This window comes from Eptesicus fuscus, chromosome 15, assembly GCF_027574615.1.
Source record: "Eptesicus fuscus isolate TK198812 chromosome 15, DD_ASM_mEF_20220401, whole genome shotgun sequence".
NCBI classification, from domain to species: Eukaryota; Metazoa; Chordata; class Mammalia; order Chiroptera; family Vespertilionidae; genus Eptesicus; species Eptesicus fuscus.
The window spans coordinates 48861711-48888775 of NC_072487.1; the positions used below are offsets into that span (position 1 = coordinate 48861711).

Genomic DNA, 27065 nt, shown 5'->3' on the forward strand with positions numbered 1-27065 from the left:
TGACCAGTTTAAGAGTTCTAGCATGCAGAGGCACTGTTGATCTCTAGTCAGGGTGCTTACAAGAGGCAACCGATCGATGTTTCTCTCTCACACTGATGTTTCTCTTTCTCTCTCCCCTAAAAAAATAGTTTAAACACTCTTCTGATTGCTGATGTGTATATAGTTTTTTTAAAAAAATAACAATAGGTGGTGGGGTGGGGAAGGCCACAAAGTGGATAGGAACAGCCTTGAAGGAAATATAGATCTCAGGACAGGACAGTACAGTGGATAGAAATGCCGTTGAAGAAACTCCCGAAAAGTTTATGGCTGTCTTCACCATCTGTCTGCTTTACTCGCTCTGTTCTCCTCTATGTCCTTCCCGAGACATGATTTTGACCTGGTTTCAAGCAGAGACTCCATCAACACTGGGTTCTACCTCCTACAGATTTGCTAGGGGACAAGGAAGCCCATACATCAACCACAGGCCCCATCCCAGGAATGGCCCCCTGAGATCTCCTGGCCCATGGCTGTGCAGGTTCACTGGAAAGTAAGTACAGAGTCTGTGAACCAACAACCCAACCAGCTATTCCGGAAATAGGTCACAATGAGGGATATTTGGACTACTGTGTACCAAACACCTGCTCCAAGCTATTTCCAACATTCCTGACTAGATACAACCTCCAAATGATTCTGATTTACATCTACGGACTATGGGACCACAAGGGCAAAAAGGCCTCATGTATCTGAAGACCAGGATGGCCTATAAATCTGAACTACTTCAGGACAAACGAAAGCACCCAAAGGTCAAAAGACATGGGAAGATTTGGGCCCTCAGCCACACACAGGCAGAATGAGGAAACAAACAAGAGCTCTACTTAAGATTATAAAGACAATACTTGTTCACTGAGAGCAGGTGCACCAATAGAGGTTTTTAAGCAGGGAAATATGCTGAGGTGTAGGAGAAAAAAACTGGCAATTGGCCAAGTGACCCAGCAGCCTTGGAGAAGTCAGGTAACTCCTGTTGCAGAGGGCAGAGCTGGTGGCACTGTTCTTCAGGGCAGCACAGCCTCTCCCCGCCTCTCCTCATTTGGCCAGGGCCAAGTTTGTGGATTGCAGCTGCTCTGTCTCCTGGCAGATGTTCTGCTCCACTATGTCGCACTCAGCTAGGAATGCCTGAAAGATCAATGCAGGGCAGTGAGGGTCCACCCGGAGCTAGCCAACCCCAAGGCTCTGTGCTCAGCCATTCTGGAGAACCAATGCGTGACTGACTCATGCTGAAACAGGCTGTGCAGGGAGGGCCCGGGCTCCCAAAGTAAAAGGATAGGGAAGTGCAGGACCAGGGTTTCTGACAATGCTCTAGGCCAGTGGTCGGCAAACTGCGGCTCGCGAGCCACATGCGGCTCTTTGGCCCCTTGAGTTTTTAGCAAAGGTCAGCTTAGGAGTACCCTAATTAAGTTAATAACAATGTACCTACCTATACAGTTTAAGTTTAAAAAATTTGGCTCTCAAAAGAAATTTCAATCGTTGTACTGTTGATATTTGGCTCTGTTGACTAATGAGTTTGCCGACCACTGCTCTAGGCCCATAACCACCAAAAGGGTGGTGAGGACAGGAAGCCTTGACACTGCACAATTTCAGGGGACACTGTACATATGAATGGTGCCTCCTAGAACTATATAATGTGTCAGCCCATCTGCTCTCCGGTGATCTTCCTTCCCAATCAGTTTAAATTCAAACATAATTACAGGGACATGAGAGGAGCAATTCTCTTATATTCTGGGTTCATGCAGAATAACAACCAAAAAAAAAAAGCCACACAACTTCTACTATCTTTCTTTGAACAGATAAACACATACACCAACCCTTTACACCACGCATGTCAAACTCAAAGGCTAACATGGGCCAAATAAATGAGGCATGTGGCCCACAGGCCGCGAGTTTGACATGCTCGCTTTATACTGTGTAATGCTCTACCACACAACTCACCTGAACCCTTTTCACCAAACCCTTCCTTTTCAATCTACTGTCTTTGAAATTTTCTGGCAGAACCTATGGAAGAATAAGTTGACACATAAATAATTCGGTGAACATGACATAAGAATACATCAGAAATACCCATAGTACACCAAGTAGGTCATGGGTCACCAATGGGAATGAGACATGAATTCTAGGAATAATTTTTCTGGGTCGGTATCTCTACATGACCCTTCCATGGCTCTTGCTCCTATAAAAGCTCCCTTTGTTCTCAGTGTCTGGGCCATAGAAACTGATCTGTAACGTGAACTTTGTTCTTTCACTGTTTCCTATGTATGGATACTATGTTGTGGCCATACCATGAGCTCATTATGGCAAGAAAAGCACCTTTTGCTTCTTTTTTATAAGCCCCCTCCCTATTACCCCATCCTCAAATCCCAAGCAGAGTAGTTCACCCTCAAGAATGAGGTATCAGGCTAGAAATATCATTTATTATCATCTATAAAAGGGAAAGTGGTGTCAATGATTCCCAAAAGCCTCACAAGATCTGGATCTGACTGAATTCTGTACAGATAATGAGCTCAGTGGAATATCAGTCACATGAGTAACAGGAAAGTGAAGCCCTGTGTTTCTCTGACCATGAGACCATAGACCATTTGGATCCAAGTTTCATGAGGATTAGGTGCTACTACCACACATTAATAAAAATGCTAAAGGCCCTATGTTGGTGGGATGTGGGTGGCTAGAAATGAGGAATTGTCTTATCTTCCTGTGTATTCACCTAAGACCTAGCAGTACCTTGCATACAGCAGGTGCTCAACATCCTCAGACAATAAGGCCTCGTTACTGAAACAGTGAGACTGGCTGAAATATAGTCAAAGGAAACTAGTTCTTCTCAGGTGAATATTTACTTACTAGTGTATCAATCTCCTCCAAGATCTTCATAAACTGCTCGATTGTGGCTTTTACTTTCCTATCGAGTTTGCAGAGAGCTTCAGCTTGCAAATCCTTGGCCAGAAAACCCTGTGGAGAAATAATGCATTCTTGCAAGGATTCCTTGAGGCTGATGAAAAATGCCAAGCTGAGGTACTGATGAAGGAGCCACACTCTGAATCCATATTCTTCCCAATAGGCTGGGCCAGACCTCAGACCCACAACTTCATCTCTTGGGAAAAAAAGAAAAGCTGGCCCTGGGCCACCCTAAGCACTATAATAGGCCACTCTAAAATAAACCACTGGGGCTGCAAATGCCTCCTGAGGCCTGGCTTCAGCGAAGCCAGAAGAGTATACCTACACACAAGAGGCAGACATTAAGAGCACAGGGTTTAGATTTGATGGGACTGAACTTGAATTCTGACTGCCATTTACTTGCTTGTGATCTCGAGCAAGTTACTTAACCTAACTGTGCCTCCGTGTCATTTTTAAAATGGGGATTATGATACCCACACCCCATAGGGTTACTGTGAGGATAAAGGGGTATGTATGTAGACCCTTAATATAATTCCTGATACAGACATGCTAACAAATGGTAGCATTTACATTATTTTTATTAAATATCTTGCTGTTTATTCATATTCACATTGCTTGGCCAAATGACCAGTTAGCTGGTGACAACAGAGATCTCTGAAGAAGTTTATCAAAGCCGAGAGTTACAGATGCAGATTTGACATGTGGTAAACATTAGCCAGCAATTTCAACTAAAGAATTTAGCCCTGACTGGTTTGGCTCAGTGGATAGAGCGTCGGCCTGCGGACTCAAGGGTCCCAGGTTCGATTCCAGTCAAGGGCATGTACCTTGGTTGTGGGCACATCACCAGTAGGGGGTGTGCAGGAGGCAGCTGATCGATGTTTCTCTCTCATCGATGTTTCTCTCTATCCCTCTCCCTTCCTCTCTGTAAAAAATCAATATATATTTTTTAAAAAATCAATAAAAATATATTAAAAAAAGAATTTATTCTATCAGAAATAGTAAAAAAAGATTTATGTCTAAAGATTTCAAAGAAGTATTATAAAAAATGGCAAAAGAACATTAGGTGATAGGAGGAAATTGGGTATTTGAAACAGGAGAGGTATTTGATGTGTGAGTTCTCCAAAGCTGATTTGAGGGTGAAGGGGGCAAGGAATGTGGGTGGCCTCTGGGAGCTGAAAGCAGCCCCTGGCTTATGATCAACCCAGAAATGGGCTTCTCAGACCTACAACTACAAGGAACTGAATTCTGCTACAATCACAGGCACTTAAAAGTGGACCCTGAGGTCCAGAAGGAAATGCAGCTTAGTTGACATCTTGATTTTAACCTTGTGAAACCCTAAGCAGAGAACTTAGCTCAGCCATGCCGACTCCTGTCCCACGGGAACTGTGAGTTGAGCCAATGATAATAAAATTCATAGAAAGGGGAGATGATACAACAAAGAAGTTGCCATAGTGCATAAGGAGAGCATTGGTTTGTTAGAATTGAAGGGCAGACAGACCCCTGGTCCTTGGAAGGCTGCTTTCCAGTATGCTTACATGAGTGGTACTGAACTTGGATTATTTCTTGTTGGAGGGAGGCCTCAGAAGAAACCAACCCTGCACACACCTTGATCTTGAACTTCCAGCCTCCAGAACTGTGAGAAAATAAATTTCTACTGTTTAAGCCACCCTAAGCAAACTAATACACCATGGCAAAATGCTTTGAGTAGTTAAATCTAAGTGGGGAGTGTACAGATGTTTATTCATTCTGCTCATTTTTTCAACTTTTCTGTATGTTTGAAAATGTATATATTAAAAAGTTGGAAGGACCAAAAAGAAAACATCAAGTGATAAACAATAGAGAATTGGTTAAGTAAACCATGCTATGTAAGTTTTTAAAAGTATGGTCATTTTTAATGACAAAAAATGTACAACATTTTTATTCAATAAAAGAACAATTTACTAAGTGTACATAACACCATATCAAATATTTTCTTAAGATGAAAAAGTAGATTCCAGTCTTTATTAATGGTTATCTTTGAGTTGGGGTCTTATAGATAATTTTTATTTTCCATATTAGTGTTCATATGTTTATTTAAAAGTTATATACAATCAGCATGTATTACTTTGTAATTAAAACATAACCATACATCCATTAAAGTTATAAAATGTGGAGGTCAAAGACAAATATGTGGTTTGGGACTGTTTCTAATCCTTACTTGGTTTCTAATATAAGAAACCATCTCTTAATATAAGAAATTGAGTTGGATGACCACTCCACTAAGATCCACTCAACTTGTACCTTCTATGAATCAACGAAATATCCTTTGCTTTGCTAAACACTTTATAACAAACTAGACCAGAGATTTTCAACCTTTTTCATCCCATAGCACATACAAACTAATTATTAAAATTCTGTGGCATACCAAAAAAGAAAGTTCTTAGGGAAAGTACAAAGTCAAAGCCCACAAAGAGTTACCTGCTGGATTCCGAAAAGCTCTTTATTCAACTCTTCCAGTTGGTCAGCTATCTTCTCCACCGACTTCTCTAAACTTTTCAACTTTTTTAGTTCAACTTCTTCCTCTGGACTGTTCTAAGATGTTTAAGAATAAAATAAAGCCAATAATTACCAAGAACACTATCCCGTCAGAAAAAAAAAATTTTTTTTACCATAATCGAACTAAACCACTCACTAAAAAGAAAGTCTTAACTCTGTTGCTTCTTGGAAAGCAAATTGGAGGATATACATTAAGTTTTCCATCTACAAAGACTCCAGACTAGAGAAAAGGTATTAGGTAAACATTCTGGCAAGGTCCTGACAATTTGGACTCAGAGAATAGAGCCAGACTCAACCTCAGCCTGGGGCTGATCATTAATAGCCAGACTGATCCCTGGAGAGTGAACTAATTTTGAATACCTGTGAAGTATTCAGAATTTCTAGATAGGTAGAATTCTACTATTCCTTTAAATAGAATTCCAAAATGTCATCCACCAACATGACAATGATGAATACTTTTATTTATCACTAATAAGCCCTGCGAACGAATCCATGCACTAGTAGCTCACCAGTAGCTCGCTGCTGCCCTCCAGTAGCTCTCCCCCCGCTGCCCCGCCCTCCTGTAGCTCCCTCCCTCCCCCCACCCCACCCCCAGACCCCTCTCCTCATAGCTTGCTGCCCTGCTTGTAGCTCACTGCCCCACCCTCCTGCTGATCCGTGATCCAGTTACAGTTGTTACGGTCATTATGCTTCACGGCATAATGACCATTTGCATATTACATCTTTATTATATAGGATTCCCTCTATGCCAGATACTATCCCAAGCACATTACCTGAATGATTGTCTTAAGCCTTATCAAAACACAATAAGAAAACAAAAAACAATAACAATGAGGTAGGTACTATTTTAAATGATGAAATTGAGGTTATTGTAACCTAAGGTCACATAGCCCAGAAGAAGTAGAGCTGAGATTTGAATCAGATTTGGTACTACACAGCCCAGGACAGCTCCAATCAGGGGTCCTATAGCTTCTTCAAACTCAACCTTTGGGTTCTGCCCACTGTCCATCACCCAGAACCTTGAGCAAGAAATCTAGAGTATTTCCCCTTCTCTCACCTAAACAATTGGCAGTCAGAGCCAATATCTTCCTGCTTTTATACTATTCCAAATTATTCACATTCTACTTTGTGGCGAAATCCCGAGTGCCAGTCTCCTAGCAGTTCCAAGCCTGGACGGGATTTTCTTTGCCTCCACTTTGCTAATCTCACCCTCTATCCACTCTGAGTCAGCCACCTCACTCAAAGTAAGGGAACTTCATATGACCAACAATTCCACTGTGTCACAATGCAGGGCTGGCCATGGCCCTCTCTCATCACCAATAAGCTATTGTCCTCACCTGTCATAATTGGCTCTTTTTCTCCCAGTTCTTTAGTCCGAACCTTTCTTTCTGGCCAGTTTTTTACCTTCTGGGAGATTTTAGTAAAAAGGGCGGTTAAAGAGAGAGAGCCTAAAACTTGTATTTATTTTTTAAATCTCCAGGCTTAACAAATTGTTCTTTTGCAAATTCCCTCTAAGTAAGGGCTGTCTTAGGCACCTTATAACCGGACTGAGATTCCACCACCAACACAAAAGTTGTGTTATTGAGGCAACATAGCTGCTCCTGACTTTCAGAGCGAGAACCCTAACCAACAGAAGCCAGAGGGCATGAGGACAACAAAACTGGTAACCCCATCACACAAATGGAGACTACATTTGTTTAGAGAGTGCTTCACCAATGCAGCATCTAGGTCCCCAATTTTGCCTTCTACACAGAAATATGCATAAAAGGCCTTAGCATTTGATTTGGTTGTGTTCTGGTGGAAAAAAAAATTTACCTTTTTCCCAATTAACATGACCCGGCAACCATTTTGTATTCCAACTGCAGACAATGGCTTCTCCATTTCCTTCAGAGACTGTCCTGAAGAGAAGAAAAAGACTGCCAAGTTGTAACAATTGCACATCATTGAAAACAGATTTCAGCAAGGGTACAGGAGACAAGAGAGTTCACTAATGAGAAGAGGATAAGTTGGTGTAATCTTTCTAGAACTAGGTGTCTTGACTCAGTAATTTCACTTCAGCTATTAATGTAAACAAATAATTGGATGTGTGCCTGCACAATAACACTTTACAATAATTTTTAGTGCAACCTTATTCATATAAACAAGAAAGAGCCAAAAATTCAGGAAAAGGGGGCTGATGAACTATATATCAGTACACTAGAAGACTTTGTAGGCATTAAAGCTCATTTTTTAAAAGAAACTTCAAGGCCACAATGAATGTTGATAACCCAGTGTTATAAGAAAAAAATGTTATAAAAACTGTGTAATCAATATAAGCCTAGTTTTTTCAACTAAAAAAATAAATAAATAAAAGTCCACAAACAAGAACCCACACTTCTGGAAGCCAGAACAAACAAACAAAATAAAAGGTTGAACAGAAATATGCTAAAATGTTATGAGAGATTTTAGCCAGGAGAGCATTTCTTCTTTGTGCTTTCTGTATTTTGAAACGTGAATTTCTATTTCCTTTATAATTCTAAAGTAAAATGTTTTTAAAATAAAAAACAAGTAGTTACATTGTGAAGTATAAATAGAAGTACTTCCCATCACTAAATTCTTTGTGACTGGCACCAAATGAGATAAATCTGGCTCCATCAGATACCAAAATAATGGGTTACCATGAGAATGGGAAGACAGAGGGTGGAGGTGTGGAGTGGGTAGGTCCGGCAGAAATCAGCATCATCCACTGGGCCTGCCACAGCCAGGCTCCTGGTAAGTGTGTTCATTCAACGCCCTCTGTGTCAGCACTATGCTGAGCGTTGGACACATAGCAGTTTCTCTGCCCTCACAGAGTTTGTTATTCTAACAGAGAAATCAGATGTTCTGCAACTACAAAAACAATTATTTAGTAGTAATTTCAATGTAAGTTATGCCGAAGTGGTAGGGAGTGCCATGTGAACATACAATGGGAAGAGGATATAACCTAGCCAGGGAAGACTGCCCATGGGCTTCATCAAAATGGTAAGATTTCTGCCACCCTCATGTGACTTCAACTCTAATACCTGTCCAAATGTTTGGAAGTGTCAGTACACAGTAGGTCCTCAATAAATATTTGCTAAAGAAAATAAATGAAGAAATAGCAAATAAGAATTGTCCAATTTTGAAAGCTAAGAGTTACCATTAGGTAAGGTTAAGCAATTTTAAATAGGTCATTTAGCCATAAGGGCTCAAAGCTGGAAGAGAAATGCCTACCCTTAAATATGAGTTTCTGAAAAGGTAGCGGGACCCCTGTGGCCTCTTCAACAACCTGGGCCAGATCTTGGACAATTGGTTCACTACTGCCTTGTTGTGGGGTAACATGAAGGTCGTGCTTCTCATTGCCTGAGGAGAGAGAAAAGGGTTCAATTAAAATTTTTCCACATGAACCAATATAGGCTGACACTTCATTATATTTATGTACCCAGCCTACAAGCCTTCAAGACCCAATTCATATGCCCCCTCCTCCAATCAGCCTTCCCCCATCTGTCCAGCTTTCAAGGATTTTTGTTTCCACTATTATAACTAACAATATTAGTGATATCAGCTAATATCTGAGTACTTAACATGCACAAGGGGCTGACCAGTCTCATTTCATGCATTATCTTATTTAATCCTCAGAACACCTCTATGATGTAGGTACTACCTATTATTCCCCATTTCACAGATAAGTAAACTGTGTCAGTCCAGTTAAGACCTGTCTATGGAGACCCAACTGTGGAGTCAGCACTTGACCTCTGATCTGATACCAGGGTCCATGCTTTTTATCACAAGCCACCTGCCTCCTGTGGCCTGACTGCCCTGTAGTCTGTATTGTACTGGCCTTTGTCTCCTTTGCTATAATTGGCAAGGGACTATTTTTCCTCCAAGTCTCTCCCACTGGGCACACCTGGACACATACATGGTTGGTGCTCAGTAAACAGACAAATGAGCCCTGGTCGATGTGGCTCAGTGGGTCAAGTGCTGGTCAAGGGCATGTACCTGGGTTGCAGGTTCACTCTTAGCTTTCTGTGTGCCATCGATGTGTCTCTCACATCAATGTTTCTCTATCCCTCTGGCTCTTCTCTCTGACTCTCTCTCCTTCCCTCCCTCTCTCCCTTCCACTCTCATAAAAGCAATGGAAAAAATATCCTCAGGTGAAGATTAACAAAAAAACAAACAAAAAAAATAGACAAATGAGTGAATAAACTCAAAACAGCAGAAAATTTCTTTTTGGAGCAGAGGTGCCAATTCTCTTTCAGGTATGTGGGCAGTAGGCGGTAGTCTGTTTACCATGCACCAGGCTAAGCTTTGAGCCTGCTTCAACAGACTAGAAGTCAATGTGACAGGTGTGTTGTTGTTTTTTCATATATTTTTATTGATTTCAGAGATGAAGGGAGAAGGAGAGAGAGAGAAACATCAATGATGAGAGAACCATTGATTGGCTGCCTCCTGCGCGCCCTCTACTGGGGATCGAGGACGCAACCCAGGCCAGGACTCTTCAGTCCACAGACCAATGCTCTATCCACTGAGGCAAACCAGCTAGGGTTGGGACAGGTTTTAGCAACTCTACTTCACAGAGAGCAACTAGATGCCCAAGATCACTCAAAACTGCAGGATCCAGAATCCTGGTCTTCAGATCTGAGGCCCTAGGGTCTCCCACGGTTGGTCCTGAGGAAAACCTCATGGACTTGGCTCGCCTGTGAATTCAGTTTAGTTCAGTGTCAACTCCAGCAGTAGACAGACCCGAAAGGTGCCCAGAGCGTATGCTTGGACCCACGGCCCACTCAAACAGTGTACATGAGTTCAGACTCGACACACACAGGTGTCCAGACACACAGCAGCCACACACATGGCCAAATACAAGCCTGACACAAAGACCCACAATAACTGTGCAGGCACAACATGAACACGTGCAACCAGGACCACCGCGTGAAGCACGCATTCGGAGGTCAAACAAATGACCTGAAACAAAACACTGCGTCAGAGAAAGGTGTTCTGACACAAGACCCCGCACAAAAACCGGCCCCACGGACACAAACAAGAACCCACACTTCCGGACGCCAGGACACACACCAGGACATGCGCTTCCGGAGGACACGTGTAGCCACACACACAGACCCTGCCGGATTTTCCCGGCCCGGCACGGAGCCCACCCGGCCACCCGTGCTCACTGTGGGTGACGGTCACGCTGAGTCCGGCTGCCGCCATTTCTTCATTCTGGGCCACTTCTTCGCTCGGAGCCTCCTCTTCGCTCGGAGCCTCCTCTTCGCTCGGGGCCTCCTCTTCGCTCGGGGCCGCCTCTTCGCTCTCGGTCACCTCTTCGTTCTCGGTCACCTCTTCGTTCTCGGTCACCTCTTCGCTCCGGACCCCCTCTTTGCTCCCGACTACCTGTTCGTTACGGGCCACCTGTTCGCTCAGCACCTCCTCTTCGCTCAGCACCTCCTCTTCGCTCCGGACCCCCTCTTCGCTCCGGGCCACCTCTTTGCTCCGGACCGAGTGAGGCCGTACTCTCTTCTTCACCCGCGGCCCGCGCGCACCGGCGGCGGCGCCTCTGTGGGGTCCGACATGCCCTCTGGCCGCCCTCAGGCCGGATGATCGCTGAGAGGGAGGCGGACCGCGCTCGGCCGGGAACACCGACTGGCGCGACTCCCGGCCCGACCGAGTGGCGCGCCGCCGGGGGCCCTGCCGCCCGCGGTCGCCTCTCGGTCTCCGCGCGCCACCGCGCTCCGCCAGACCCGCACTTGCTGCCTGCCCAGCGGTGGGAGCTGAGCACCGCTCGGTGCAACCCCACGGGGCTACTTCCCCGTCCCACCCCGCCCCGGCCTTCCGGCCACGCCCCTTGGGGCGAACCCCGCCCCTACCCTATACTGGGGAAGCCGCCCGGGGTCCCACCCACTCAGATGAGGCCCCGCCTTGCTGACCTGAAGCCACGCCCTCACATCGCCCAGCGTGGCCACGCCCCCTGCTGACTTTCTATCCAGCGCCTCCAATCTCCTGGAGCTCTTCTTCCCCGGAAAAGGCCGAGCTGAAAACCCGACAAAGGCCTCTGGAAACTCCGGGAGGCACAGTGCGCTTGCGCACGGGGAGCCGGAAGTCAAGACCTTGGCGGTGTTGTCTCTGCTTCCGTTTCTGGTTTTGCTCCAGTGTTTGGGTTTTCTTCGCGGCCAAGATGAACCGATTCTTCGGAAAAGCGAAACCGAAGGCTCCGCCGCCCAACCTGACTGACTGCATCGGCACGGTGGGCGCTTGACTACACATAGCTAGGCTCGGGGCCTCTGAACCCCCTTACCCCACCCACCTCCCGGCTCCCGGCTCCTACTCCTCCACCCCATTCCCGGTCCCGGGCCCATTACACCTCGACCCTTTCCACTCCACCTTTGTTCCTGTTACCCAGGTCATTCCTGACGCCACAAACCAGAGACCCCTGACCTATCACTGTCTCCCCCAACTGGCACCTGACCCTTGATGCCCACTGCCGCGTCCACTCGCTCTTTCCTTATCCCGTATACACTTCCCACTTTGTCATTACCCCTCTTTCATCCCAGGTCAGGACCCTCAGCTTGACAATCTAGGTCAATATATCTGTACCTGATCCTTGATCTCAGTAACAAAATTCAGAACCCTGGTCCTGGGCATTAAGCTACCACCCTCTAAAGAACAGCATTAGATCTACAGCTCCAGCCAGTCTACAGCGCACGAGCTCTTTTCACACACCTGGTTGAGTCCCTAGCCTGACTAGTTTCTGATTCTAGGGAAATTGCACTTAGTCAAGTGACTCTTAAATTATTTTTCTGCCCAGACGCACTTGAGGGAGACCCTGGAAAATCAGAATCTGGGGGATGGAGTATAGTGTATAAAAGCCTCCCAAAGTTTCTGTCTAGGGATTCCAACCACTCCCCACCCCTACCCCCCTTTGGGCACATGCTGGTAAAGAGCTCAGCACAGGCTGGAAGCCTGGAGCTCCAAAATATTTTCCTCCCTTCACCATATGATCCTCTTTATTTTTCTTTTCTTCCTGCATATTCCTTTCTCTCTTGCTTCTTCTCATGTAAGTATTTATATATATAAAAGCTTAAGGGATAGTTATCACTGGTCTACTGAACAGCGGGTGGGCCAGTTGCTATGATGCTCACTGACCACCAGTGGGCACACGCTCAATGCAGGAGCTGCCCCCTGGTGGTCAGTGCACTCCCACAGCCAACCTCCTGCAGCCCACCCCCTGCCAGCTGGCCAGATGGGCTCCTATTGGCCCCTATCGATCGCCAACCAGGCCTAGGGACCCCCCACCCGCGCACAAATTCGTGCACTGGGCCTCTAGTATTATAATAACTACCACTGCCTTTTATTTTTTTCCCCTTAAGGTGGACAGTAGGGCAGAATCCATTGACAAGAAAATTTCTCGACTGGATGCTGAGCTAGTGAAGTATAAGGATCAGATCAAGAAGATGAGGGAAAGTCCTGCAAAGGTAAGGTAGGCAGGAGCTGCTGTGACAGCCTAATTTAAGCACCTGTGGAAATAGCATGTGTTGAGGGGCTGGTGAGAGATAACAGAAGGCATGCTCACAGTCTGGTAAGTAGAAAACCTATGTGAGGGTGTATCCTTCAGGGAAGAGAGTTTACAACCAGATATGAAATGGAGACTGGGATTTGACCTGATGGAGAGAAGATACTGATCATATGTCGAAAAGCATGTATGTGGGAATTAGCATATTCTGCTGAGAAAGTGGCAATCTGGAGAGAAGGACTAAGCCGTGTTCAGGCATAATGAGTTGCCAAGCTGGTCCTGTTAGATAGGTGTAATAGACTGTTTAAGGAGTAGCATGCTGGGAAAAAAGTGGCCTTGATAAAGTCACCTAATTTCTTATTTTCCTCTTCTGCTAGGTAGAAACATAGAGTACTGTACTAAAGTGCATGGATTGTGGATATAGAACTATAGTCTTTGCTTCCATCTTTATAACATTAACCATTTGAGTGAGGACAAGTTACTTACCATCACTGAACCTCAGTTTTCCCATCTGTAAAATGGGGATAATATCTACTTAATAGTGTGAGGATTAAATGAGGTAATTCATGTGACCTACAAAGCACTGTGTCTAGTACATAGAAACATTCAGTAAATGTTAGGTATTATTAATGTCTGTGAAGTAATAACATCTGCTTTCCCTCCATTGGAGGAGACAAATAAAATGATTTATGGAACCGTATAGAAAGTGACAAGGGAAGAGACAAGCAGCTTTTCTCAGCCGTTTTAGTGACCAGAGGCAGGAAAGCTCATTTAGATTTGATTAGATGAAAGCTTAAACCATGGTGAGGTAGTTGGGAGAATGATATGATTCAATTTGAAAGTGAGTTCTGACAATCAGTAGTAACTGTTCATGAAGAGACAACAGAGAGAGGAAAGGTAAGGTTGATAAAAAGGTTCTCATATAAGGAGTGAGAGATCGATGGGGCTGTTAGTAATTTCCAAGGAGAGAGCAGGTTGAGGAGTTTGTGTGTGTTTTTGAGTTTGAGTGGATAGCAGGATGTCCAAGTTGGGGATCTCCTAAGGTAATTGGATATACAAAATCAGCACTGTTGGGGCTGGGGTGGAATTAATATAATGTGCACTAGTAAAAAGACATGCAGTTCTTATACTGAGATATGGGATGCAAAGGCAAAGAAGAATTGAGTCTTAATGACTGTCCTTGGGAGTTGAAGAATAATACAGGAGACACCATATCGGTTAATTTGAAGAAGAGAATAAGTAGATATGTACATTTGGGGATATAGAAGATTTCTTTTACCATATATATACTTTTTACTTCTTTTCATTAAAATCTATTTTTCTCCTCAGAATATGGTCAAGCAGAAAGCTTTGCGGGTTTTAAAGCAAAAGCGGATGTAAGTTATATGCATAATCTCCTTTCTTCCACAGGTTTGACCAAAAGAAATGATCTGCCATTCCTTCAGGTTTTTATACCATTTTATAAGCATTTTTCATGTAATTACAAATTTTATGTACATATATAGTTAGCTGGCTTTTTATTCCCCTCTATATTCAGCAACATCTTTTGTAGCACCATCCATTAAAATTTTTTTTTTTTTACTCCTCACCCTAGGATATTTTTTTCTATTGATTTTCAGAGAGTGAAATGAAGGGAGGAGGAAGAGAAAGAGAGAGATCGATTGACAGGTTGCCTCCTACAGGCTCCCCAACCAGGGGTAGGGAGCGAACCCGCAACCCAGGTAGGTGCCCTTGACTGGGAATTGAACCCATAACCCTTGGGTCTGCGGGCCAGAGCTCCAACCATTAAGCCAAACCAGCTAGGGCATACCATCTATTTAAACAGAACTTTTTGCTAATAGGGATGTTCTATATTTATGCTGTCCAGTTCAAAAGGTTTTAGCCATGGGTGGCTATTGAGTACTTGAAATGTGGCTAGTATGACTAGGAATTGAGGCTTTAATTTTATCAATTTAAGTTTAAATAACCATATGTGGCTTATGTCTTCTGTATTGGACTGCCCAGATCTATAGGGTTTGGTTCTCCCATTATTTATTTAATTAGAGTGTGCCTTAAAACACACACACACACACACACACACACACACACACACACATATACATGTGTGTGTGTGTGTGTGTGTGTGTGTGTGTATATATTATATACATATATATATATAAAATATATACATACACACACACACACACACACTTATTGATTTCAAAGAGGAAGGGAGAGAGATAGAAACATCAATGATGAGAAAGAATCATTGATTGGCTGCCTCCTGCATGCCTCACATTGGGGATCGAGCCTGCAACCTGGGCACGTGCCCTGACTGGGATCAAACCATGACCTCCTGGTTCATAGGTTGACACAACCATTGAGCCACACCACCAGGAAGAGTGTGCCTTTTTAATTTTTGTTTGTGAAATTGGGAATCTTGGATATTTGTTCCCTCCCACCAGGAGATTTAAGGGTCCTTAAATAGTCTTACCCTTTGCCCCAGAATTCCACTTCTGGGAATTTAGCATAGGAAATAATGTAAAACATTATAAAGACTTATATATTAAGACCTTGTAGCAACAAAAGTTATAATATTAAATGGAAAATAGTGTTATAACTAAAACACATACAAAAGAAAAAGACTGGAGGGTTGCATCAAATGATATTTGGTTAAAGCAGTGATTTTCAATAGGCATGCTGCAAGAATTTTTAAAACATGTAATACCTGACAAGTCAGGAGCACTGACCTCTTTTCCCTTAGATTGCCAAATTAAAAAATGACAACAGCCAACATAACAATAGTCATCTGGTGTGAATGAATCAAAATGGCATCTATTTTCTTGTCAGATTGGCAAAAAATATATATTTTTTGGTCTACTGCAGAATTTTAGTAATTAGTTTATGTGTGCCATGAAATGAAAACAAGTTTGAAAATCACTGGGTTAGAGTGATTGTTTTAGCCAATTTTATTGTATATTTAATTTTAAAACTTTTTTAAAAAAGAAAATTCTTATTTAGTATTAGACATACTTTCTTCTTGAGGATTTATATCTGTCTCACATTTGCCATTCTCAATTTACTCTAAAAAGGTATGAGCAGCAGCGGGACAATCTTGCCCAGCAGTCATTTAACATGGAACAAGCCAATTACACCATCCAGTCATTGAAAGACACTAAGACCACGGTACTTCTATAGCACCTTTTCCCGTGATTTTATTTTATTTTTGTACTCTTGTGCTCTTTTCCATGGTTTTTAAAGGACAGTTTAACCAGCATGTCTTTTTAAGACATTGTGTTTTTTTCTTAATCTTTTTTTTAGGTTGATGCTATGAAACTGGGAGTAAAGGAAATGAAGAAAGCATACAAGCAAGTGAAAATTGATCAGATTGAGGTGAGATGTATTCTGGCTTCTGCAAGAATGCACTAGTTTCTGAAAGAATCCAATTGAATGTGTATGTGATGGGAAGGGCACGGAAGAGGGAGGGATTGAACTTTGGGCCTCTCATTTATAAATATGTAACTTTGAAAAAGGGCACCAAAGGTCTCACTTTCTTTGTTAATGCAAGGTTCCTAATACCACATATGGCTAATCTACACTAATAAAAGAGAAACATGCAAATTGACCATCACTCTGCTATACCCACAATCAGGAGTGAGTATGCAAATTAGCCCAACCAAGATGGCGGTGGCCATGGAGCTGGAGCGAGCAGGAGGCTTGGGTTGCCCCTGACAATGGAGGAAACCAAGCTTCCCACCTGCCCTGGCCTGCCCTGGCCTCTGCTCAAGGAGGCACTGAAAAAAAAGAAAGAAAAGAAAAAAAGGAGGGGCTGGGAGCCTGGATCACCTGGGGGTGTGGCCAGCCTGAAAACAGCCTTCAGCTCCTCACCCAGGTTGGCCAGGCACCCCAGTGGGGACCCCCCCACCCTGAAGGGGGTGTGGCCAGCCTGAAAACAACCCTCAGTCCCTCACCCCGTTAGTGGGGGTCAATTGGAGGTGATCAGGACAGCAGGGGGGGGGCAGTTTGGAGTGAGCAGGCCAGCAGGGGGACAGTTGGGGGCGAGCAGGCCAGTGGGGAGGAAAGGGGGGGGTGAGCAGGCCAGCAGGGGGGGTGCAGTTGGGAGTGAGCAGGCTTGCGGCAGGGGGGCAGTTGGGGGTGAGCAGGCCGGCAGGCAGAGTGGTTAGGGTCAATCAGGCAGGCAGGCAGGCAGGTGAGTGGTTAGGAGCCAGCAGTCCCGGATTTTGGGAGGGATGTCCGACTGCCGGTTTAGGCCCCATCTCTGTAAACCAGCAGGACATCCTTCAAGGGGTCCCAGATTGGAGAGGGGGCAGGCCAGGCTGAGGAACCACCTACCCCCCCGCCCCCGTGCATGAATTTCGTGCACCGGGCCTCTAGTATGAAGATGAAATAAATGAGCTGGTGTATCTACATGCACAATGCCTGGCATGTAATACGCACTGATAAATAAACACCCAGTTTCCTGTTACTTCTAACTCAATGATTTTTTTAGTCTGTTTTTTCAATTGTAGTTATGTTGCTGTCCATCTCCTAGGATTGTCATGAGTGTCAAATGAGGTTATATATGTAGAGTACTTAAAACAGTCCTAGTGTGGAGTTGGTTCTCTTTGCTAGTAATGCTCTTTATATTTTTAATAATGTCATTAGGTTTTAATTAGCATTTCTCTTGAGATCATGTTTTGACTGGGAGGTGAGCCCCAACCTGGGGCAGGGAGTAAACCTGTAACCCAGGTACATGCCCTTGATGGGGAATCAAACCTATGATCCTTCCATGCGCAGGCTGACATTCTAACCACTGAACTGTAACGGTCAGGGCTTTAAAAATTTTTTTTTTAATGTTTTTTCCATTTTACTTTCTACCCTTTATTTGGAAAAACAAACTTCTGATTTGGGGGCTAGGAAGGAGTTTTCAAATGTTTTGCATTGCTCTAGAAGTTCTGAAGCATAAGTGATGCTGATTTGGGCCTTCTGCATTATCAACACAACCCTGTTATATGGAATTTTCAGTAATGTGAAAAGTACATTTTCTGCACATCCTTGACAGAGTAAAAGATATATATTATTAACTGCTTAGTGTTTGACATATATTATTGCAATAAATCCTTACATATGAGGTATGCTTTTAATAATCCCATTTTAATGATGATGAAATTAAAGCTTAGAGACATTACTTTTCATGGAGTAATAAAAAATATTTAGCTTGGACATGTCTGACTCCAGAGTTAGCTCTTCAACCCATTATACTAACGGCCCTTTATTATGCTGTACCCCTTCTTAGATTGGTTTTACATTTTTTCTGGCCTTGTAGTAGTGTTACAGTTAAGCACAAGTAGATTATTCACAGATGATTTATGTCCTCAGTCCGTGATTTTCACCAGCCTGGTCTCAGATCTCAAACCTTTCCTTTTTCCATTTCTGTTTCCCCAGCCATGGCAGACCCATTGTAATTTTTTATACCACCTAATTGTTTCTGCTACTGCCTCCTTTCTTATATAGAATAGTCAATCTTTGGCTAACTCAAGAAGAGTAATTTATTTACTTCAATTACCTCTTTTTCTCCGTTAATTAGGAAAAATGTTGATAGTGTAGTTGTTGCTTGGTGTAATGTTTCAGGTAAACTTTCTGTAATGACAGTTGATGGGTATCTATTCTTGCAATAGGATTTTGGATTTTCATGAGGCACCTTAATTTCAAATGCAGGATCGCCAGTTTTATTTCCATTTATTTATTTATTTTTTGTTAATCCTAACCGGAGGATATTTTTTCCATTGATTTTTAGAGAGCATGGAAAGGAGAGGGGCGGGGGGAGAAAAAAAGAGAGACAGGGAGAGAGAACAACGATGTAAGAGAGACACTGCGATTGGTTGCTTCCCGCACTTTCCCTGACTGGGGCCTGGGATCTAATCTGCAACCCAGATACATGCCTTTAACTGGGAATCAAACCCATGACCCTTCGGTGTATGGGCCAACGCTCTAACCGCTGAGCACCACTGTCCAGGGCCCTCTTTATTTTTAAGTTTACAATTTTACCACCAAAAACAGGAGAAGGATTATATAGGTCAATTATATTTGTAGTTATTGTTAGGGAAAATCTTCAAACTTGTGATTTTTAAATAATTATTATTTTTTTAAATCTTTATTGTTGAGAGTATTATAGTGTGTCTCCCCTCCTATCTTCCCCCCATTGCCTCCCTCCACCCGGATCCTGCCCCACCCCAGGCCTTCACCACCCTATTGTCTGTGTCCTTGGGTAATGAATGTATACATATATAAGTTCTTTGGTTAATCTCTTCTTGCCTCCCCTCCCCACTTCCCTCTGAGATTTGTCAGTCTGTTCCACGTTTCTATGCCTCTGGTTCTATTTTATTCATCAGCTTATTTTGTTCATTAGATTCTTTGTTCATTTATTATTATTATTATTAGACTAGAGGCCCGGTGCACGAAATTTGTGCACGGAGCGGAGGTGTCCCTCAGCCCAGCCTGCACCCTCTCCAATCTGGGACCCCTCAAGGGATGTCCGACTGCCCATTTAGGCCCGATACAGGTAGGATCGGACCTAAATGGGCAGTCGGACATCCCTCTCACAATCCAGGACTGCTGGCTCCCAACTGCTTGCCTGCCTGCCTTCCTGATTGCCCCTAACCACTTCTGCCTGCCAGCCTGATTGATGCCTCACTGCTCCCCTGCCAGCCTGTTTGCCCCTAACTGCCCTCCCCTGCAGGCCTGGTCACTCCTAACTGCTCTCCCCTGAAGGCCTGGTCCCCCCCCAACTGCTCTCCCCTGCAGGCCTGGGTCCCCCCCAACTGCCCTTCCCTTCAGGCCTGGTCGCCCCCAACTTCCCTCCTCTGCCGGCCTGGTCACCCCTAACTGCCCTCCCCTGCAGGCTTGATCGCCCCCAACTGCCCTCCCTTGCAGGCCTGGTCCCTCTCAACTGCCCTCCCCTGCTGGCCATCTTGTGTGTTGGAGTGATGGTCAATTTGCATATTACTCTTTAATTAGATAGGATTCCGTTGTTGATAGATAAGTATTTATTGCCACTTTATTGTTCATATTTTTTATCTTTAAAAATACTTCCTTAAGCTCACTTTCTTTTAGTTTTAATGAGAAGGAACATGCAGGAGTTACTTGAACCTGTCCTTTAGTGGGGCATCTGCTCAGCTGTTGACTAAAAATAGTCACTAGAGACAAGGACTGAGGTAAAAGAGGGGAGCTAACAGTTGTTGAGAACTTGTTAATGTGCTCTGCATTTTTTTGTACATCAACTTTTTAAAAATTACTTCTTTCTAAGTTCAGAGGAGAGAATAGGGGCAAGAGGTAGAGTAAAATGGTAAGAAATTAATAAAAATCGTGTCATATATTCCTATAGGATTTACAAGACCAGCTAGAGGATATGATGGAAGATGCAAATGAAATCCAAGAAGCACTGAGTCGTAGCTATGGCACTCCAGAGATAGATGAAGATGACCTAGAAGCAGGTAACGTTTTGGGAAAAGCAATGCATATGTAGCTTTAGAGTCTGAAAGGAGCAACTGCCTGGGACCTTTTCCCAAATGCTAGAGAAAATTCCTGTGAGGGTTACTTGAGAGGTAGTTTACGGTCCAGTCTTTGGGAAGACAGCTTGTGAGGCAGTCACATTGGACTTGCATACTCCACCTACAACTTTGGGATGGACAAGCTCTGAAGGAAGGTCCACTCAAAGGCCTCTGCTGACCGGTGCTTGGTATCTAAACACTGCGTTTCCCTGCTGTTTTGATTTTGGTCTCCCTATTTTGCTACTTGAATTCCTGTCCCTCAGACTAGCAAAGCAGATCAAGAAACAGCAGTTCATAAGTACTTATTGTGCATCTACTATATACCAGACACAGTTAGGTTTGGGGATTCACCATTGGAGAAAACAAATATGACCCCTGAATTCATGAAGCTTCTTAAGCAGGGGTAAGAAACTGCTTCTTTCAAGTAGTTAATTACAAGAGCACAAGTGGTTAGAGAACTATGGGATACCATGAAGCACATAACTGGGGAATCTAACATATTTGGGATGGGAGACGGACATCGGACCTAAAGGATGAGTAGGGCCCTGCCGGCTGGCGTGGCTCAGTGGTTGAGTGTCGACCTATGAACCGGGAGGTCACAGTTCAATTTACAGTCAGGGCACATGCCTGGGTTGCAGGCTCCATCTCCATGTTCTGCTTTTGCCTAGAGCCTTCCCAACCCCACAAAATTCTTAATTTTCTTATTTCCCATCTAGAATCTCCCCTAAAGAGTTTTTGCCTGCTATTATCCTTCCTCCTGGTCACTTTCTACTCAATTTACGATACACTTTTTTGAAAAGCCCGATTCATGTAATGATTACTTAGTATACAACAATTTCTGCCTATTTTCATTGTCTTCTTTCAAGTTCATCAATAAATGAGAGAGAATTTATATTTAATGTTATCAGGATTTTCTAATTTGAATTGGTCAACTGATAACTATAGATTCTTCTCGTGAAGACTAGGGGCCTTATAAACCCATGAAGAATGGTTGTTTTGTTTGTTTGATTTTGATTTTGGTTTTTCATAGATTTTATCACATCAGTTCCGTTGAAAATTTCTTATAATGCTCATCTTTTATTTTGAAAATAGAAATTAATAATCCCTTTTCCTTTGTTTTTATATGTTCATTTAATAAATAATGGGCTTTCTTAATACAAGCTGCCAGTTTTCTTGGTTCCACATTTTTTTTTATGTTGACTATTTCAATTTCAGAGTTGGATGCACTGGGTGATGAACTTCTGGCTGATGAAGACAGTTCTTACTTGGATGAAGCAGCATCTGCACCTGCAATTCCAGAAGGTGTTCCCACTGATGCAAAGAATAAGGTGAAAGCTTTTTCTGTTTATAATTTCTATGCAAATCATAAAGGTTTATGCTTGATCACCAGTCTGGGATTCTAAAAAGTACTATTAAGTTAAAACAAGGAAAGACTGTCTCAGTCATTATTTTGGATACCCTTGAAAGCCCAGTTCTCTTGCATTGGATTATGAACAGGCTGTGTAGATGGTGTCACAGAGACCCAGAAATGTTTTTATACAATGACAATTTATGTAATACTAGAGGCCTGGTGCATGGATTCGTGCACTGGTGGGGTCCCTTGGCTTGGCCTGTGCCCTCTCGCAATCTGGGACCTCTCAGGGGATGTAGGACTGCTAGTTTCAGCCCGATCCCTGCAGACCAGGCCGAGGGATCCCACCGGTGCACAAATCCATGCACCAGGCCTCTAGTATGCATATAAGATCTTTGGTTAATCTCTTCCCATCCTCCTTCCTCCCCCTTTCCCTCTGAGATTCATTAGTCTGTTCCATGTTTCCATGCCTGTGCATAGAGCATCTGCCCCCTGGTGGTCAGTGCGCATCATAGCTACCAGTCGAATGGTCAAACAGTTGCTTAGACTTTTATATATATAGATTACAAATTACCCTTGTTGTGAATTTGCACTGAGTGCCTTTTTTAGGTTTTAGACATTTCCTGGAAAAACATCAGCAACACATGCATGAACTGTGCTAGGCTGCAGAGTAAAAGAAAGTTCTACTCTCCAGAAACACTGGTTAATTAGAGGGTGGATGTTTTTAAACTAGGGATTAACAATTTAAGTATAAAACCTAATGTAGAATGATTCTAATTCAATACGGTAAAAGAAGCAGGACACTGGATTGAAGTCTCTGCCACTGACTGAGACCTTGGCAAATCACTTAGCTGTTTCGAATTTCTCTGGTCCTTGCATCTGTAAAATATAGGTATGATCTCACACAATTGTTGTGTAGATCAAAGTAGATCTTGTATGTAAGGGCTTTGCGAATTTAAAGCCCTGTCCAAAGTGACATGGTTTTGTTATTATAAATAAACTAGAGGCCCAATGCACAAAATTCGTGTAAGGGACTTGGCCCTCGCAGCCTCGGCTGGCCCTTGCAGCCCTGGCTTCGTCCTGACTGTCATTCTTCTGTTCGGTCTAATGAGCATATTATGCTTTTATTATCTATAAAATGCTAATTAGACTGGACAGCCGAACGAGGGCCAAGGCAATCCGCCGCAGCTGCGAGGGCCGAGCCCCTTGCATGAATTTTGTGCATCAGGCCTCTAGTATAGGATAAAATTTTGCAGCATATGAAATCCTGCTCATTCCATCTTAGTTCCTGGTGTAGTATGTTATTTTTTTGTTGTTGCCATCGGACAGTTACAGTCCTGGTGTTTGCCTTATCTCCCAACATGCACAGTGTAGTTGACAGAATACTTGAGTGGAAACCAGTCTCAGCTCTGCCTTTATTCACTGTGTAACTTTGAGCAAATTAGCAATTCATGTCTTCTCTCTGAATTTCATCAGTGTTTTTCCACCTGTAAAATGTGGGCATCAAAAAGTAGCCAGCAATTTCTCATATCTCTTCTAGCTGATTTCTGTAAATGTTTGTCTTCCTTTACTCCTCCCATCTCCCTTGAGCCTGAGGTCATCTTACCTTTCCCTCACACCATCCCCACACCTCTGGCCACTTCAAGGTTCCAGGTGCATAGGTTGTTTTTTCTCAGCATGCGTGAATTTTTATGAATACCACCATAGCCTACCTTTTTAATTCCCTGAAGCGTGTATGTTAGGTCTACTTCTAGAAGGCCACAGGTTCCTAAGTTAAAGGGCTGTTGGGATATGGTTTCTAAGTTGATAGTGGTATCACTGTCTATAAGTTTGTAGGACAGTATGTTATGGCAGTAACTGCTTGTTCTGGAGCACTGCTCCTTCAAGGATTTGGGAGGTTATGAAAGTTAATTGTTCACTTTAGGCATCAGAGTGAAAATGGGAATCTGGAGGCAAGGACTAACTCCTCAGCCTTTCCTCCTGACCCTCCCAGCCCTGTTTTCCCCTTTCTAAATTCACACTGCAGTTTCTTTCTGTTCCTTTCTTTCTGTTCCTTTTCTCTCTTACTCTTTCTTTACCCCGTAAAGATCACCTCTTTGATCTCTTCCAGTTCTTGTCCAGCTTCATCACTTCCTTCTTTACCTTTCATAAAAAAATCTCATTCTCATTTTCTGATTTTGATTTTCATGGATTAATCATTTGGAGATGAGTTTTAACTATTAAATATTTGTAATCATTTTTTTAATCAGTTGAAAAATAGTGGCACTATGAGAATATGCTAAGTGAAATAAATCAGGAAAAGCTAAAGAACCACATGATTTCACTCATATGTGGGATGTAAAACTGAAACTCATGGACATAGACAACAGTGTGGTGATTATCAGAGGGAACGGGCCTAATGTATAGTTGGACTTTGGGTGGTGGGCACACAGTATACTATATAGATCTTGTATCTTAGAAATTTACACTTTTGTGTACATTTCAGGGTCTTTCATGATCCATCCTCCTTTCCACAGTCAACTTTTCACCAGCAACATTCCCTCCTCCACCTTGCTGGGTGCCTCACAATGCCACATGCACCAGCCATTATCATCCTATATGATCCTATTAGCCAGTATCATCCCAATACATTTAATAAAAATTTAAAAAAAGATAAATAGTGGCACTAAAACATTGTTCCCTTTTTACAGGATGGAGTCCTTGTGGATGAATTCGGATTGCCACAAATCCCTGCTTCATAGACTTGCATCGCTCAAGTACATCTTGTAAAATAAATACATATTCTGGGACTAGGAAATATTTAACTTTCCATATTTACCATGACAGATCATGGTTTCTTTCCTTTCTTTGAAGGAAAAGTTAATTACATTGCTCTTTTTTTTTTCCGTTAAGAGACTCAACGTTTGGGGGAATGCTTTCTTTGTACTAAATTTTTATTCCTTTTCTCTTAGGAAAGACTAACTTACTTAAAAGTATCAATGGGCATGTATGATTTCATTCCTTAATAATTTGAAATAAAATCAAGGAAATGGGACTCTTTAGATTTTATGATAGTTTAACTCCACAATCTCAAATTGACCTGATAAAATTGATAAGGCAGATGGGATTTCTGGGACTGTTCATATTACGATTCAAAATCATTTTCTATTGTGGTATTATAGGTTGGTTAAAGTGATGGCCTTTTTTGATGAGTATTGTTGTGTCTTGTGAGTAAACCATTACTGTGTCCAATATTGGAATGGAATTATTACTATGTCATGAGTGGATGATTTTATTCTATGGTTCCCTCAGTATTACAGCCTGACTTGTAATCAGTAATGAATATTTCTTGATATTTAATGTATAGGACATTTATTTATACTCAATAAATATTTTTCAAAAGGATATAACTTTAATAATATCACTTCCGCCTGAAACCTCCACTGTAGAAACCAAATTTAATATAATTTTAATGTTGCCTGGCCAGTGTTGCTCGGTGGTTGAGCATGGACCCATGCACCAAGAGGTCATTGGTTCGATTCCTGGTCAAGGCACATGTCGGGGTTATGGGCTCAATCTCTGACAGGGGACATGCATGGAGCAGCTGATCAATATTGATAGTTCTCTCTCATCCATGTTTCTATCTCTTTCCCTTCCTTTCTCTAAAAATCATTTTCAAAAATTTAATATAATTTTAACATCAATTCAGCCTAAAAACTCCACTACAGAAATTGAATTTACCCGGTGGCATTGTGGTATAGAGGAAAGACTGAGGAATAATCCAGGCTTGGGCCCTGGGTCTGCTATGTAATAACGACTAAGTAGCCTCCTCGCTTCTGTTTCCTTATTAGTAAAATTGTGCTTACCTCACAAGGCTCTTGTGAGGAAGAATGCAGATAATTGTCATGAGTACTTTGTTAACTACAACATGCTATTTTCATGTGAGGATTTATTAACAATAAAAAAGCAGGGGCTTCTTTCTTTTCTTGGGAGTGGTACGGCAAGTCCAAATTCCTGCCTGATTTCAGGGTCTCTCATGATCCATCCTCCTTTCCACAGTCAACTTTTCACCAGCAACATTCCCTCCTCCACCTTGCTGGGTGCCTCACAATGCCACATGCACCAGCCATTCATGTGTCAACAGTTCACAGCAGCATCATGCATAAAATACAGTGTTCCCATATACTCCCTATCCCCACACATGCACATCTGCGCCCACCACTCCAACCCCACAACTGAAGACATTCTGTACCAGAGTGGCACATTTGTCACAATCCATGAACCTAATATTGATAGATTTTATCTCAAAGTCCATAGTTTTGGTGGTGTACATTCTATGGGTTTTGACAATATACCTACCATCGAAGTACCATACAAAAGAGTTTCACTGTCCTGTACCTCCCTACCTCCCCCCTAAGCCCTGGCAACCACTGATCTTTTTACTGCCTCCATAGTTTTGCCTTTTCCAGAATGTCATCTAGTGGAAATCATATAGTATGTAGCCTTTTTAGGTTGGCTTCTTTCACTAAGTAATATGCATCTAAGTTTCCTCCATGTGTTTTTCTTGGCTTGATAGCTCATTTCTTTATTTTTTATTTTTTTAATTTCTTTATTGATTAAGGTGTCACATATTTGTCCTCATCCCCCATTCCCATCCCACACCCCTCCCCACGGATGCCCCAACCCCCTGTTGAACTTAGCCATTGGATAGGCTCGTATGCATGCACACAAGTCCTTTGGTTGATCTCTCCCCCCTCCCCCCACCCTCTCCCCTATCCTCCCTCTGAGGCCCGATAGTCTGATCGATGCCTCCTTGTTTCTGGTTCTGTTCTTGTTCATCAGTCTATGTTGTTCATCATTTCCCCTAGATGAACGAGATCATGTGTCACTAGAGATATACTTATAAGAACTGAATGTGAGACGAGCAATAATAGTTATGCTGACAGGCAAATGAATCAGACTGTAGTGAGTTTCTTTCTAGACCAACAGTTCTTTAGAGACCCAATTTCAATGTCCACCAGTTCCTTATGTGTACATGTCAGCACTGACCCCTCAGCTCTGGATGGTGGACAAATGGTGGTAACGGAGGTCCGACTCCCTCTGGTTTGGTTTCGGCCAGACCCAGGGGCACGGCTTCACCCGGACTCGGGCACGTGGCCTCACCCAGACCCAGGGGGCGCGTGACCTCACCCGGGCCCGGGACCCAGCCTCACCCGGATCCAGGGGCACACAGCCTCACCCAGACCCG

General features: G+C 43.1%; 2 protein-coding genes across 3 annotated transcripts; one reads left to right on the plus strand and one right to left on the minus strand.

The window, feature by feature from the left end:
• Nucleotides 1-854: 854 nt before the first annotated feature.
• On the minus strand, nt 855-11286 carry BAG1 (BAG cochaperone 1; the record flags this gene model as incomplete). Its single annotated transcript, XM_054726848.1, has 7 exons — nt 855-1152; nt 1966-2028; nt 2869-2976; nt 5380-5493; nt 7273-7355; nt 8689-8817; nt 10626-11286. Coding segments are annotated over 7 exons (1248 nt in total), but the record flags the coding sequence as incomplete, so codon positions are not given.
• A 74-nt stretch (nt 11287-11360) lies between these two features.
• On the plus strand, nt 11361-25219 carry CHMP5 (charged multivesicular body protein 5). Of its 2 annotated transcripts, none has more exons than XM_008141988.3 (8): nt 11361-11692; nt 12816-12920; nt 14288-14334; nt 16030-16123; nt 16259-16330; nt 20322-20430; nt 21703-21815; nt 24529-25219. In XM_008141988.3, exons 1-8 carry the CDS (start codon nt 11624-11626, stop codon nt 24577-24579), a joined length of 660 nt encoding a protein of 219 aa, XP_008140210.1. In that variant the 5' UTR covers nt 11361-11623; the 3' UTR covers nt 24580-25219. The 2 variants fall into 2 exon arrangements, with proteins under 2 accessions (XP_008140210.1, XP_054583442.1); XM_054727467.1 differs by lacking the exon at nt 11361-11692 and adding an exon at nt 12101-12502.
• The last annotated feature ends 1846 nt before the right edge of the window (nt 25220-27065 follow it).